Source organism: Pogona vitticeps, chromosome 3 (genome assembly GCF_051106095.1).
Source record: "Pogona vitticeps strain Pit_001003342236 chromosome 3, PviZW2.1, whole genome shotgun sequence".
Lineage (NCBI taxonomy): Eukaryota > Metazoa > Chordata > Lepidosauria > Squamata > Agamidae > Pogona > Pogona vitticeps.
In genome coordinates, this window is record NC_135785.1 from 53,638,190 (window position 1) to 53,652,053 (window position 13,864).

Here is a 13,864-nt window from a genome sequence, read left to right on the forward strand (position 1 = left end):
TCTCCGGAGGGCGGGACGCGCCCATGTGACTGACCGACCGGGCGGGTGCGCAGGTCGGCGGGCAGGAAGAACGACTGCCCCCTGCGTAGCGGCGGCCTACCCGGGCCCAGTGGCGGCGGCTCTGTTGTTGAGTTTGTCGCTACCGGGCCCGGGCAGGCGAGGAGGGGTAGAGAGGGAGGTTGCCTCTCCATGGGGAGGCCGGGCAGCCCCCCGCAGGCCGAGACTCGCTGCCCGCTGTGGGCGCTGCCGGAGGAACTGCTGCTGCTCATCTGCTCGTACCTGGACGCGCGGGCCTTGGGCCGCTTGGGCCAGACCTGCCGCCGCCTTTGCCGCTTCACCTCCCGGGATGTGCTCTGGAGGCGCTTCGCCCGTTCCTGCCTCAATGCAGGCTTCAGCGCGCTCGGCGCCGACCTGTAAGCGCTCAGGGAAGGCGCGGTTGGGGAAAACGCGGGGCTTCGCGGCCTAGCCGGACGCTAAGAGTAACGTCACACCCGCCTCTGGAAGGAGGAGGAGGAGGCGGCGGCGAGAAAGAAAGGAGGGAGGGAGGGAAGAAGAGAGGGAAAGGTCCCTGTTGACTCCCTAGCTACCCGCCTGCCCGCCCGAGGAGTCTGCAGGGCCTCGCGGAGGGCGGAGATCGCAGCCTAGGGTCCCCAGTTAGTTCCAGGACCTGAATGAAGCCCAGTTCGTCTATCCCGGTACATTGTTAGCTAGGGGTTGAGAAAAGAGACCCATGACCCGATAAACTAGCATCAGAGCGACCTGTGTGTCTTTCCAGTGTTAGTCCACAGCTTTGGACCAGGCATTCAGCATGGGGGTTGTCTGTGCTTCCTTGTTGCTTCATATTGGTTTTCTCCTCTCCTTCGATTAAAAAGAGAGGACCATTTTTTGCTTTAAAAAAAAACTCGCATGTGTTCTCTCACTCCCTGCTTCGGTTCCCAGAGCCAAGGTGTGAACATTCATCTTGTAACCACAGGATGCTGTATTCTTGTGCAACCCTATGCACTTGTATGTCAAAGTTTGATCGAACTGGGTGTGAGTTAGTTTTGAGTAGTCAGCAGGGCCATGATAATGTTTTACTGATGTCCTCTGTACCAGTTGGCCTTACCACATTTAGTATATCCCATCATAAAACATGCTGGACTCTTGGTTTACATATTAATTGTATAACTTGAACTGCGGAATGTAGTTGCAAAGAAAATACAGTAAGCTAGAAGATGGAGTTGCTTTCACTGGTGTTGGTCCTTCATGTGCATGAATGGTCACATTTGTGATGTGGTGAGATATTAATTATTTGTTGCAACTGGCACATGTGGTGAAGTGAATTTTGTCCCAACCCTGGGGTTTTTTTTTTGGTTCCTGATGAAATAGCTAAAATCCTGTTGCACAACTACCCCTGCAGGATGTCTATGATGTCATCAGCAGAGGGCAATTTTTGGAAATAAAATACTTCCTTCTTTTGTCCTGCAGCTCCTCTGGCTCTCCTAATAATCTGTTTCATAGTTTAGAAGTTGTGGGAGCCAGGGGATAGGAGGAAGAAAATTACAGCTACTAGAATGTCATAACTGGTGAGATTGAATTTCTTTAATTCAGTTCCCATGGCATCCAAATAATAAAAAGGATTAGTTGGGAGCTGTGCACGTAGTGGGAAGCTTTTAATTCCTGCAAATTACTTCCTGCTGATTCCACTGGTTGCGTGGATAGGATTTCAGCCATTGTCTCACAAAAATGGCTTCATGGTGTAGCTCAAGTGTACTGGAACTTCCATCAGCCCAATCCAGCATAACCAGTAATGAGGAATGTTGGGAGTTTCAGGCCAACAACATCTGAAGGACAGTATTTTGACTACCCTGGTACAGCTTGATGCTGTAAAGATACAGCATAGGATCTCTGGTTTATATACTAGTTGGTTGACTGTGTGGTAGTGGCCCTGGAATAAATGGTAATTTCTTCAGATTTTTATTTTTAGTCACAGGTTTTAGCACCTATCAGGCTCAGAAGCTATTGGTTGTTGTGGGCTTTTCAGGCTCTTTGGCCGTGTTCTGAAGGTTGTTCTTCCTAACGTTTTGCCAGTCTGTGTGGCCAATATCTTCAGAGGACAGCACTCTGTGCTCTGGTGTGGTTTGCTTGGGAGTGGAGTGTTTATGGCTGTGAGATAGGCTTTTTTCTTTTCAGGAGATGGGTGATTAGTGTGTCTTGTTGTGGGTGTATTGTTGTGATAAGGAGGAGAGATTATCTGTCACTGTGATTGATGGGTGTCATTAGCTGGTCTTTTGTGTGTAGTGATCCCTGGTCCTTGTGGCTGGGTAGGGTTCGTTGACCTTTTGCACACTGTATTTTTCAGAGATGGGAGCCAAGTTTTGTTGAGTTTCAAACTTTCCTCTTTTTTGTTGAAGTTCTGCTGGTGCCTGTGGATTTCAATGGCTTCCCTGTGCAGTCTGACATAATGATTGCTGGTGTTGTCCAGTATTTCAGTATTTTGAAATAGAATTTCATGTCCAGCTTGTTTTAGGGCATGTTCAGCTACTGCAGATTTTTCTGGTTGGTGTAGTTTGCAGTGTCTCTCATGTTCTTTGATTCTGGTGTGGTTCCAATATATACCGGGCCACAACTGCAAGGTATCCGGTATGCTCCTGCAATGGTGAAGGGGTCCCTTCTGCCCTTTGGTGACTGTAACATTTGTTGTATTTTTGTGGTGGGCTTGAATACTGTTTGTAGGTTGTGTTTTTTCAAAAGTTTCCCCATGCGGTCCATGACCCCTTTAATGTATGGCTGAAATCAAAATTCATGAAAAATAATCCATATGCTCCTAAATTTCTGTTAATTTGGTAACAACACCAAAACTCATTACAAGTTGAAAATTCTACTGTAGCAAGTAAACCAAATACTATATGTAGTTATAACATGTTTAAATAGAAAGCACATTACCCTCCTTTAAATGGTATATCGGCACTGTCCGCCAGTGATTAAACAGTTTCTCACTTAATCAGGATTCAAAACTAGTTATGAATATTCTTAATGGAGAAAACTACTTAGCTGCTGGTCTAAACCGGAATCATAAGGACTGACATCATTAATCCAAGGTAGTTGCAAGCAGCAGTCTTTCCAATTGTACTCCCCTATGAGATCTTATAACTGGTGGTACCACAAATGGACCAAGCCTCATCTGCATATAAGTCTTTCCGGCAGTCCAGGGTATCTGTAAAGCTCTCCTCCAGCACCATATTTCAAATACAGTAAATCAATTTTCTTCCTATCAGCCTTTTTCACTCTCCATCTTTCACACTGGTTGTTGTCGTTCAGTCGTGTCTGACTCTTCGTGACCCCATGGACCAGAGCACGCCAGGCCCTCTATCTTCCACTGCCTCCCGTAGTTGTGTCAATTTCATGTTGGTTGCTTCGCGGACACTGTCCAGCCATCTCATCCTCTGTCGTCCCCTTCTCCTCTTGCCGTCACACTTTCCTAACATCAAGGTCTTTTCCAAGGAGTCTTCTCTTCTCATGAGATGGCCAAAGTACTGGAGCCTCAGCTTCAGGATCTGTCCTTCCAGTGAGTACTCAGGGTTGATTTCCTTTAGAATTGATAGGTTAGTTCTCCTTGCAGTCCAGGAGACTCTCAAGAGCCTCCTCCAGCACCACAATTCAAAGGCATCAATTCTTCGGCGGTCTGCTTTCTTTATGGTCCAGCTCTCACTTCCATACATCACGACAGGAAAAACCATAGCTTTGACTATTCGGACTTTTGTTGGCAAGGTGATGTCTCTGCTTTTTAGGATGCTGTCAAGGTTTGCCATCGCTTTCCTCGCAAGAAGGAGGCGTCTTTTAATTTCGTGGCTGCTGTCTCCATCTGCAGTGATCATGGAGCCCAAGAAAAGTAAAATCTGTCACTGCCTCCATATCTTCCCCTTCAATTTCCCAGGAGGTGATGAGACCAGTGGCCATGATCTTAGTTTTTTTGATGTTGAGTTTCAGGCCGTTTTTTGCACTCTCCTCTTTCACCCTCATTACAAGGTTTTTAATTCCTCCTCACTTTCTGCCACACTGGTACATACTCTGTTTTCCCGAAAATCAGACCTAACCTGAAAATAAGCGCTAGTATGATTTTTCAGGATGCTCATAATATAAGTACTACCCCCAAAATAAGCCCCGGTTAAGTGAAACCCCACTCTCCACCATTGTGTAGCAACCAGAAGATGACATGTCTGTATTTGAATCAATGTAGATTGTTGCACATGAAAAAAAATAAATCATCCCCTGCAAAAAAGCCCTAAGAAAAAATTAATATAAGACCCTGTCTTATTTTCGGGGAAACACGGTAGTAATTTTGAATGGAAGAATGATCTTCGCCTTGGTCTCCAGTGACACAGCCTTACACTTGATGATCTTTTCTAATTCTTTCATTGCTGCCCTTCTGAGTCTCAGTCTTCTGATTTCTTGGCTGCAATCTCCATTTGGATTGATGATTGAATCAATGTATATAAAATCTGTAACAATTTCAGATTCTTCATTGTCAGCATTAAAGTGTAGTTTCAGTACTCATAATTTTTGTCTTTTTAATGTTCAACTGCATGCGTCCTTTGTCACTTTTTTCTTTCATTTTCATTAGAAGTTGTTTCAAGTCATTGCTGCTTTCTGCCAGTAAGACAGTGTCATCTGCATATCTTAAATTATTGAGATTTGTTCCACCAATTTTCAGTCCTTCATCTAAATCTGGTCCAGCATTCTGTATGATATGTTCTGTTTATAGACTGAACAGCTACAGAGAAAAAAATGCACCTTTGTCTGATACTTTTGCCTATATGAGCAAATTACTCTGTCTCTCTATTTGTCCTTGCAGTAGCTTCTTGTGTGCTGACATACACCCAAGATTTAATGGATCTTCTGGAAGAGATCTCTTGTTTTTCCTCTTTTGTAGTTCTCTATTTTTTTTTTTTGCACTGGTCGTTATAATACAGTGGTGCCTCGACTTACGAATGTCCTGACATAACAACCGTTTCGAGTTACGACCAGCTCCGGCCACAAAAATTTGCTTCGTCTTGCAGCCGGAGCTTTGCGTTACAACCAAAAAAAGGCAGGGAATTCAAATTGCTAACCGTTGGTGGCGAATAGGCTGCATCTTTGTAGCTCTTTCACCCCAACGGTTAGAGTAAGTGCGATCAGAGGAGGCTTTGGACTGCCTGGAAAGGTAAGGTGATACTTTCTGTTTTAAAAAACTATTCTGGGTGGGTTTTGCAGCGTGGTTCTGGTCTGGGTGGTGGGATTATGTTTCTGTGCTGTGATGGGTCCTGGAGGGGTTGTTTTTTGTTTTTTTTCCACCGTTTCTGATGGGTCTTGTGGGGTTTGTTTGCTTTTTGGGTTTCCCCCCCTCATTTCCGATGCATCTTGGGGAGTTTGTTTGCTTTTGGTTTTTCCCCTTCAATTTCTGATGGGTCTTGTGGGGTTTGTTTGGCATTTCCGATGGGTTTTGTATGGTTTGCTTGCTTTTTGCTTTGCTTTTTATTTGCATTTCCGATGGGTCTTGCATGGTTTTCTTGCTTTCTGCTTTGCTTTTTCTGCATTTCTAAGGGGTCTTGCATGGTTTGCTTGCTTTCTGCTTTGCTTTTTCTGTATTTCCAAGGGGTCTTACATGGTTTGCTTGCTTTCTGCTTTGCTTTTTTTGTATTTCCGATGGGTCTTGCATGGTTTGTTTGTTTTCTGCTTTGCTTTTTCAGCATTTCCGATGGGTTTTGCACAGTTTGCTTACTTTCTGCTTTGCTTTTTCTGCATTTCTGATGGGTCTTGCACAGTTTGCTTGCTTTTTGCTTTGCTTTTTTTGCATACCTGAAGGGTCTTGCATGGTTTGTTTACTTTTCTTCCCCCTCCCTCGACCCGAACAGATTAATCGCATTTCTCATGGGTCTTGCAATGTTTTTGCTTTTTGTTGTTGTTGTTTTTGGTGATTTTTTTTGGCTGGAACGGATTAATTGCATTTCAATGCATTCCTATGGGAAATGGTGTTTTGACTTACGACCATTTCGAGTTACGACCGGAGTTCCGGAACCAATTAAGTTCGTAAATCAATGCACCATTGTAGTTCTCTTAATCTCTGTGTGAAAGATGCTGAAAACCTGCATTCAAGATTCTGAACCTGTTTCTGTCTCCTTGTACTTTCTCTTCTCACCTATCCTTCACAATTTCAGGCCTTTTCCCCATCATCCATTTACTACAAGAATTACTTTTCCCATTCTTCCCTAATAATATTTCAGTTTCAATCCACATTTTTTCTGGTTCTTGGTTAATTCAGTTTACAATACAGTAATAACTCAAAGCCAACATGAATTTGTCAAGAACAAATCCTGCCAAACTAATTTGATTTCGCTTTTTGAAAAGGTAACCTCCCTGATAGACAGAGGTAATGCTGTAGACATAGTATACCTTGACTTCAGCAAAGCTTTCGACAAAGTTCCCTGTGATATCCTGATTAGCAAGCTAACGAGGTGTGGGCTGGATAGATCAAGTGTCAGGTGGATATACAATTGGCTACAGAATTGTACTCAGATGGTGATGATTAATTTTATATTTATTTATTTATTTATTGGACTTATATACCGCCCCATAGCGCTACAAGCACTCTCCGGGCGGTTTACAATTTTAATTATACAGGCTACACATTGCCCCCCCAGCAAGCTGGGTACTCATTTTACCGACCTCGGAAGGATGGAAGGCTGAGTCAACCTTGAGCCGGCTACCTGGGATTTGAACCCCAGGTCGTGAGCACAGTCCTTCTTAATGGGTCCTTCTCTAACTGGGAGGCGTTTACAAGTGGGGAACCCCAAGGCGCAGTCCTGGGCCTGGTGCTCTTCAATATTTTTATTAATGACCTGGATGAGGGAGTTCAGGGAATGCTTGTCAAATTTGCAGATGATACCAAATTGGACGGAATAGCTAATACCCTAGAAGACAGAAACAAAATTAAAAATGACCTTGCAACACTGGGCCGAAAGCAACAGAATGAAATTCAACAGGGAAAAATGCAAAGTCCTGCACCTCGGAAAAAGAAACCAATTGCACAGTTACAAGATGGGGGATACCTGGCTCAGCAAAACTACGAGCAAGGAGGATCTTGGAATTGTAGATCACAAGCTAAATATGAGCAAACAGTGTGATGTGACTATCAAAAAGGCAAATGCTATTTTAGGCTGCATTAATAGAAGTATAGTTTCCAAATCCTGCGAGGTGCTAGTCCCCCTCTATTCAGCACTGGTTGGGCCTCACCTTGAGTATTGTGTCCAGTTCTGGACACCACACTTCGAAAAGGATGCTAACAAATTGGAACAAGTTCAGAGGAGGGTGACAAAGATGATCTGGGGGCTGGAAACTTAAATAATTACCTGGCAGATATGCTTTGATTGTATTCCTGCACTGAGCAGGGGGTTGGATTTGATGGCCTTGTACACCCCTTCCAACTTCACTTTTCTATGATTGTATGAATGCGTGCATAAAAGCTTTCCGTTTCATCTTCTTCATCATTTGTAGTGGGAGTCTAGACTTGAATGATGGTCATGTTGATAGTTTTCCATGGAGTTTGATATTTAATGAGATTTTGCAGCCTGTAACTGCCTGTGTTTCACCTTGCCTCAGTATTCTTCTGAGTTTGTCATTTCCAGATTAAAATACTCTGCAGTTGTCTGACTGACTGTTGCCTTTTCCAGTCCACATTAATGTGCTGACATCAAGCACTTTGATGTGAAAATGGTTCATTTGTTGCTTTACAGTTTCCAGTTTGCCTTGATTCATGCTTCTCATGTTCTATGTGGTTTCTTTAAGACTAGCAGATTTATTTCACTGTGAGCTTTCATGGATTATAGTTCTTCATTGTGTGTAGTACAGTGTTGAGATCACAGTTTTATATTTATTGTGTACACAGTTGATTAACTGTGCTTCTGATTAAGGATGAGCTCCAACCATTGTTTTGGTGGTTTGTGCTGGTTCATTTATTGGCTGAACACATGTTCTGTGCTTCAGAGTCCAGCCTCCTCCAGTGGGTGCTGACTCAGTTTGAAGCACTGATAAACGAACCAGCGTGAACCACTGAATTGACAGTGGGCAGTAGGCAGGGCTTCATTTAACTGGGGCTTATTTTTGGAATAGGGCTTATATTATGAGCATCCTGAAAAATCATACTAGGATTTATTTTCAGGTTAGGTCTTATTTTCAGGGAAACAAGGTATTTACTGTTGTTAGTTGCCTTGGTGGAATGGTGAAATACAAAATAATCAAACAGTATATTTGACTAGAAATTTAAAGTCTACCTTAGCCAAGGACTTCTAAGTGTCCTTGACTAAAGAATTGTTTAACTTTTTATTGTCTTTTGAAATGAGAATTATAACTCCTTATAATTTTATAGACTAGTTAGGTAGATGAATAAAACAAATTTATCTCAGTAGTAGATATTTTTACAGTATTTATATTAAATCATATCATATTCAATAAGACTAGGAACTTAGAACATTTCAAACACCTGCCTAAATATGTTTATTTTCCTGAAAGTCTTGGAGAAGTGCACAGTGGCTACAGGCCTTTTGGGATCTACTCAGCATATTTGCAAAGATGAAAAATGATTTCATAGTGTTGGGTTAAAGCATGAGCAATATGCCTGTGGTTTCCTGCCTTTTAAAATTGAAATTAATTGTGTGCTGTGAAATCAGTTCTGATTTATGGTGATCCTTTTCAGGGTTTTCTAGGTAGAGAGTACTCAGAATTGGTTTTCCGTTCCTTCTTCCTACCCTTTATATAACAATTAAAACTTCCTTTTCCTACTGAAGAATTTTTGTCTAACCATTGTCCTTTTGTGGCTGAAGGTTGTCTTTTTTGTGGTCATGCATTGATGGCTTCTGAGTTTTTAAAAATGTCAAAGAAAGAAGTTTTCTATTCTCCTTATCCTTTGAATTCCTTTGGCATTGATATAGAATGCTGTGTGCAGGTGTGTATTGATGATGGGCTACATCAGTCAAGGTATTGTATCTTTAGCATCATCTTGCATGAACCACAAAATGCTCAGAAAAATGGGGTGCACATCTTTTAATGTTCATACTAGTTTTGAATTTTCTATTAAATGTTAGTTTTACAGTGTTTGACTTAGAGCACCTGTGATCTAAGACCACTATGTTTAAGGCCAAGTTTTGGAATGATATTTGTTTTTGTTTTCAGAAATTAGCAAAATAGTTTGTTCTGTGGGTTTTGTGAATTGATAAAAACAGAGTTTAAAAGCGCAGGAAAGGTTGATCACCTGTAGGAACAGGAAATGGTCATTTGATGTTAATATAATTTGCCCAAATGTAAATTGCAGCAGGCGAATAAGCCTTATCTTACCATATGTGGTTTGTGTGTGCATGCAATTTCTGTTTTTTAAAAAAGTTGTCCTCCAGTAAAATAAGAAAAAACTCTTTTCAAATCTTGTACTCCTTATAGTTGTTTCTCTTGCTGTCACTAGCAACAAGATCTCTTTCTTCCATGAAGGCCAACACAGTCTTCGCTTTTGGGATTTAATGGCCAGCAATGTGGTGGTTAACTTAAACTCTGTTTTAGCCATTGTAAAGTTGTTTCTTGTCTTCCATCTGGCCAAATCCTCTCTTTTAAATGGGTGTGTTCCAAAATAAAATATATCATGTACTCCATAGAAAACTGTTGCTATAAGAACATAAGAAGAGCCCTGCTGGATCAGGCCAAGGGCCCATCAGGTTCAGCTTCCTGTATCTCACAGTAACCCCACCAGATTCCTTTGGAAGCACATGAGACAACTAGATACAGTACCTGTCTCCTGATACCTCTCCCCTGCACCTGGCTGCAAAAATGGCCAATGGTATTTAAGTCTGCATTAACAGAAGTATGGTCTCCAGATCCTGTGAGGTACAGTGGACCTTCTACTTACATACGGTTCCACTTACAGACTTTTCGAGTTACAAACTTCTCTGGCCGCAAAATTTAGGTTCAACTTACAGCCGGAGAATTGACCTACAGACCAGAAAAAAACCAAAATGGAACAAAAACGGCCAGTTACGGATTAATCGGTATTAAATGCATTGTAGGTCAATGGAGCCTCGACCTATAGACTTTTCGACCTGCAGCCACCGTTCCAATACGGATTAATTCTGTAAGTCGAGGGTCCACTTTACTAGCTTCTATTCGACACTGGTTAGGCCTCATCTAGAGTACTATATCCAGTTCTAGACACTGCTAAGAGGAATGCCACCTCACTGGAGCATGTTCAGAGGAGGGTAACAAAGATGATCAGTGAACTGGAAGCCAAGGCCTATGAGGAAAGACTGAAAGAACTGGACATGTTTAGCCTTGAGAAAAGAAGACTGTTTAGTCTTCTGACTGTGTTGCTCTCAGTTTAACTGATAGACTCAACCACCTTACCCTGTTAAGGGGTGTGTCCCAAGAAGGCTCTCTATATGTGTACATCAGCATAAAACTCCTTGGAATGGCAATGTTCCAACAAACCAATTAAAAAGTTCAAGTAAAAATATACTGGTTGCCCACCTCTCCCTATACCTAGGACCTATGGCTCTAAGTCAAACAGAGCGTTTTTCAAACCTGATCTAAATTTGTCCAGTTCTGGTCTCACATGAAGGTGCAGGGACAGAGAATTCCACAGCTTTGGAGCCTAGTGGGAAATGTCTGAAGCCTGGAATTTGCCATCTTAGCCCAAGTTTGAAAGTGAATGCCTTGATACTAACATGCTTTTCTGTATATACATTTCGTTATTTTGATGAGACTTGCCTGAAAGAGGAAGAGGTGTAACCAAAGTATCTAGCATTCAATTACAGTGGGGTCTTGACTTGAGAACTTAATCCGTATTGGAAGGCGTTTCTCAAGTCAAAAAGTTCTTAGGTCAAATCTTCATTTCCCATAGGAATGCATTGAAAACCATTTGATCCGTATCTGCTCTTTTCCGACCATAGAAACTAATGGGAAGCTGCTATTCTGCCTTCGACCACTAGAGGGGGATATTTTGTTTCTTTTTTTCTTAGGTCAAGAAAGGTTCAGGGAAGGCAGGGAAAATACAGTCCAGGCAGTACCAGGCAGTCTGAAGACTGTCTCCCAATCCACTCTCTAAACGCTGGGAGGAGTGAGGAAGCAGACAGGCACTCTTTTCACTGGCCAACAGTTAACTGAAAGTTCAAATTTTGCACTTTCCCTGCCTCCCACGTGGTTTTTTTTTCAGCTTGTAACTCAAATCTAAGTATGTAAGTCAAGTCAATATTTTCCTATGAGAGTGGTTCTTAAGTCAAAATGTTCTTAACTTGAGCCGTTCTTAAGTCAAGACCCCACTGTATCAGGCTGCATATGTTTTAAATTCCTCTTGGCATTATCCATGAACCCTTATGAAATCTCAATATTCCAGAATTTAAGTAATAGCTATGAAGTAAGATTTTAAAGTAAAGATTTATAAAGTAAGGAAATGATTGGGAGAGTATTTCCATTATGTGATGATAGTATCTGGTGATTGGCTTAGAAATAATAAAATAAATGAAAATAAATCTTCCACTTTACCCTCAAAACCTTTTAGGGCTATGTTGGACTATCCAAGAAGCTTATTTAAGACTCATACAGAATATATGTAGAAACAGAGGTGCTACTCACTAATCGTGCAGATTATGTACTATTTATATAATAATAATAGCTATGTTCCATCAAATACATTCCAGTTTAGCCGCAGTAACTTTGACTTAGGGGGTATTCCTCTTGGAGCTGAGTAAATTGGCCATCAGTAAAAACACATGCCCCCTCTTGGATGCACATCTTAACATGGTGAAAGGGCTTGTGTCAGGAAAGCTGAGATCTATACTGGGATCTAATGGTGAGATTCCATTATGAGTTTAGACTCCAAGGAGAGTCAGCCATGGAATCAACATTCCCTCTAGTTCTCCATAGCTCTCTGTGGAGGCTCTGCCTCCTGCGGGTAGAGTACCAGCAGGAAATGGGCGGATGCATTGGCTTGGCTGCACGTGCCTGAAGGAGCAGCACACTCCCGTGCACCCATGCAGCTTAGAGAGGGAATATTGCATGGATTGGTGAAAGTACCCAACCTGTGTAGGAATTAATGGTCACATTCAGCAGAAGAAAATTCATAGTTCTGGTGATAATGCACTGTGGAGAAACTCTTGACAAATAACTGCCAGCCAGCAGCAGTAGTGGAAGGTGACACTGGTAGAGGATCTTTTAAAGAGAGATGTTGGTTGCATTCCTGGACATTCCACAAACACATCGAGGACCTCATTAATGAGTAGCAATTTACCACGAAGAATTAGGAAAACTCTTACACAAGCACAAATCAGCAAGAGGATTTAGGATGCTATGTATTTTAGTATTGCCTGATTCGATGGTTTACCCTGACTGTGGGATATAAGGAAGGGTGGGATATAAAGATACAAATCAATTCTTGTAGCAGAGTATGTAGAATAATATTTAAGCTGACTCTAGGGCTTTTTGAGTTAAACTAGAAATTAATCATTGGCCCAAGATGGTCTTCTGAAACTCAATATTTAAAGGAGAAATACTTCCTCCTACTTTTATTAGATGTATTCCCATCTCCAGTATACAGCAAGAATAGGACTTAAAGCACAGAGACCACAAAATAATTCCCAAGGCACTCTTCTGATTGTGTATTTGTATGGGGAAGAGATTTCTAGTTGATGGGAAATGTGTGTTTTTGTTTAAAGTGGGTCACATGTCCAGGAATGCAGTCAACTTATAATGGTGACAAAGTGTGGAAAGGGAGGGCAACTGTGAAGGAAAAAAAAGAGCCTTAGGCAATGGAAAGAGACCTGGAAGCATTAGAGTCTGGCTAGGCCTCAGGGTTCTGCCATGCGTTAACAGCCACAAGAGACCTTTGTTTAAAGACAGATATATTTTCTCCTTTGCTGTCCTTTGTTAATTTTGAAAAAAACAATGATTGTTCTTGAGAGAAGAGATGGATGGGTAAGAGGGATGCTTATTTTCCTGGATTCACTTGTTTCTCCTTTCTTAGCAGTATATGTTTTCAGGTTGCTTTGCATTTTTATAGTTGTACATTTTACCTTGCCAGGGAAATCCCAGTTCTGCCTTTAATCAGAGAATAAGACTTTGGAATCTTAGCAGAGCAAACCTTCCTCCCCAAAAACTGTAGTTCTAAATAAACATATTGTAAGGAAGAAGTCCCACTGAATTCTCTTGAGGCTTAATTTCTCAGTCAACATCCATTGAATTGTGTAACAAGTGTCAAAACCTAATTAATGTGTCAAAACAAAATGAATGTTAAAACTTTTCTAGTCAACAATATTATGATGGGGGTTAATTGGCTTGTCTGAAATCCTATAATGTAAAATTATTATTATTTTATTTTTAAAAAACTGATTATTTGCAAGACAGTCCTGGATTAATCATTCTGGTTTGAAAAATGAAGAGTTTCACATCCACTACTGGCCAGTGATACCCCTCTGGTATAATTTCTTTTAGCACTGCTTGTTTCAAATCAGCCCTTTACTGGAGGTCTCTGCCCATTGTTTTAAATATCTTCTGTGCCTCATGGTTTCTTAGTACCATCTATGGTCTTATGAAAGGAGTTTTCTTCTTTGTCAGCCATCACAGCTAATGGGAACCGAACCATCTTCTATTCACTCTCATGTTTGATGGATGGATTTGTTAGCAAATTGCAGACTTCTTCCATTCACCTGACACTTTCTTGTTTAGGAATAACATCCTGTTCATGTTCTCCATTGCTGTCTGTAAGGATCACCTTACTATCATTACCCTTGTTTTTTGTTAGAGACAGAACTAGCCGCAGTCTTGCATTTCCAATGTGAGAAGAAATACAATGTTATGCAATAGAAAGACAGTTCAT

The 13,864-nt window shown here is 41.5% G+C and overlaps 1 protein-coding gene across 1 annotated transcript in view; it reads left to right on the top strand.

Moving 5' to 3' along the window:
* Window positions 1–45: 45 nt before the first annotated feature.
* The window catches only part of FBXW4 (F-box and WD repeat domain containing 4), a 98,384-nt gene continuing 84,565 nt past the window's right edge, over window positions 46–13,864 (top strand). Inside the window, exon 1 of the mRNA XM_020790850.3 lies at window positions 46–413. Within this exon, the coding sequence (XP_020646509.2) occupies window positions 190–413 (224 nt within the window). The 5' untranslated portion in view covers window positions 46–189. The remainder of the gene's footprint in view (window positions 414–13,864) is intronic.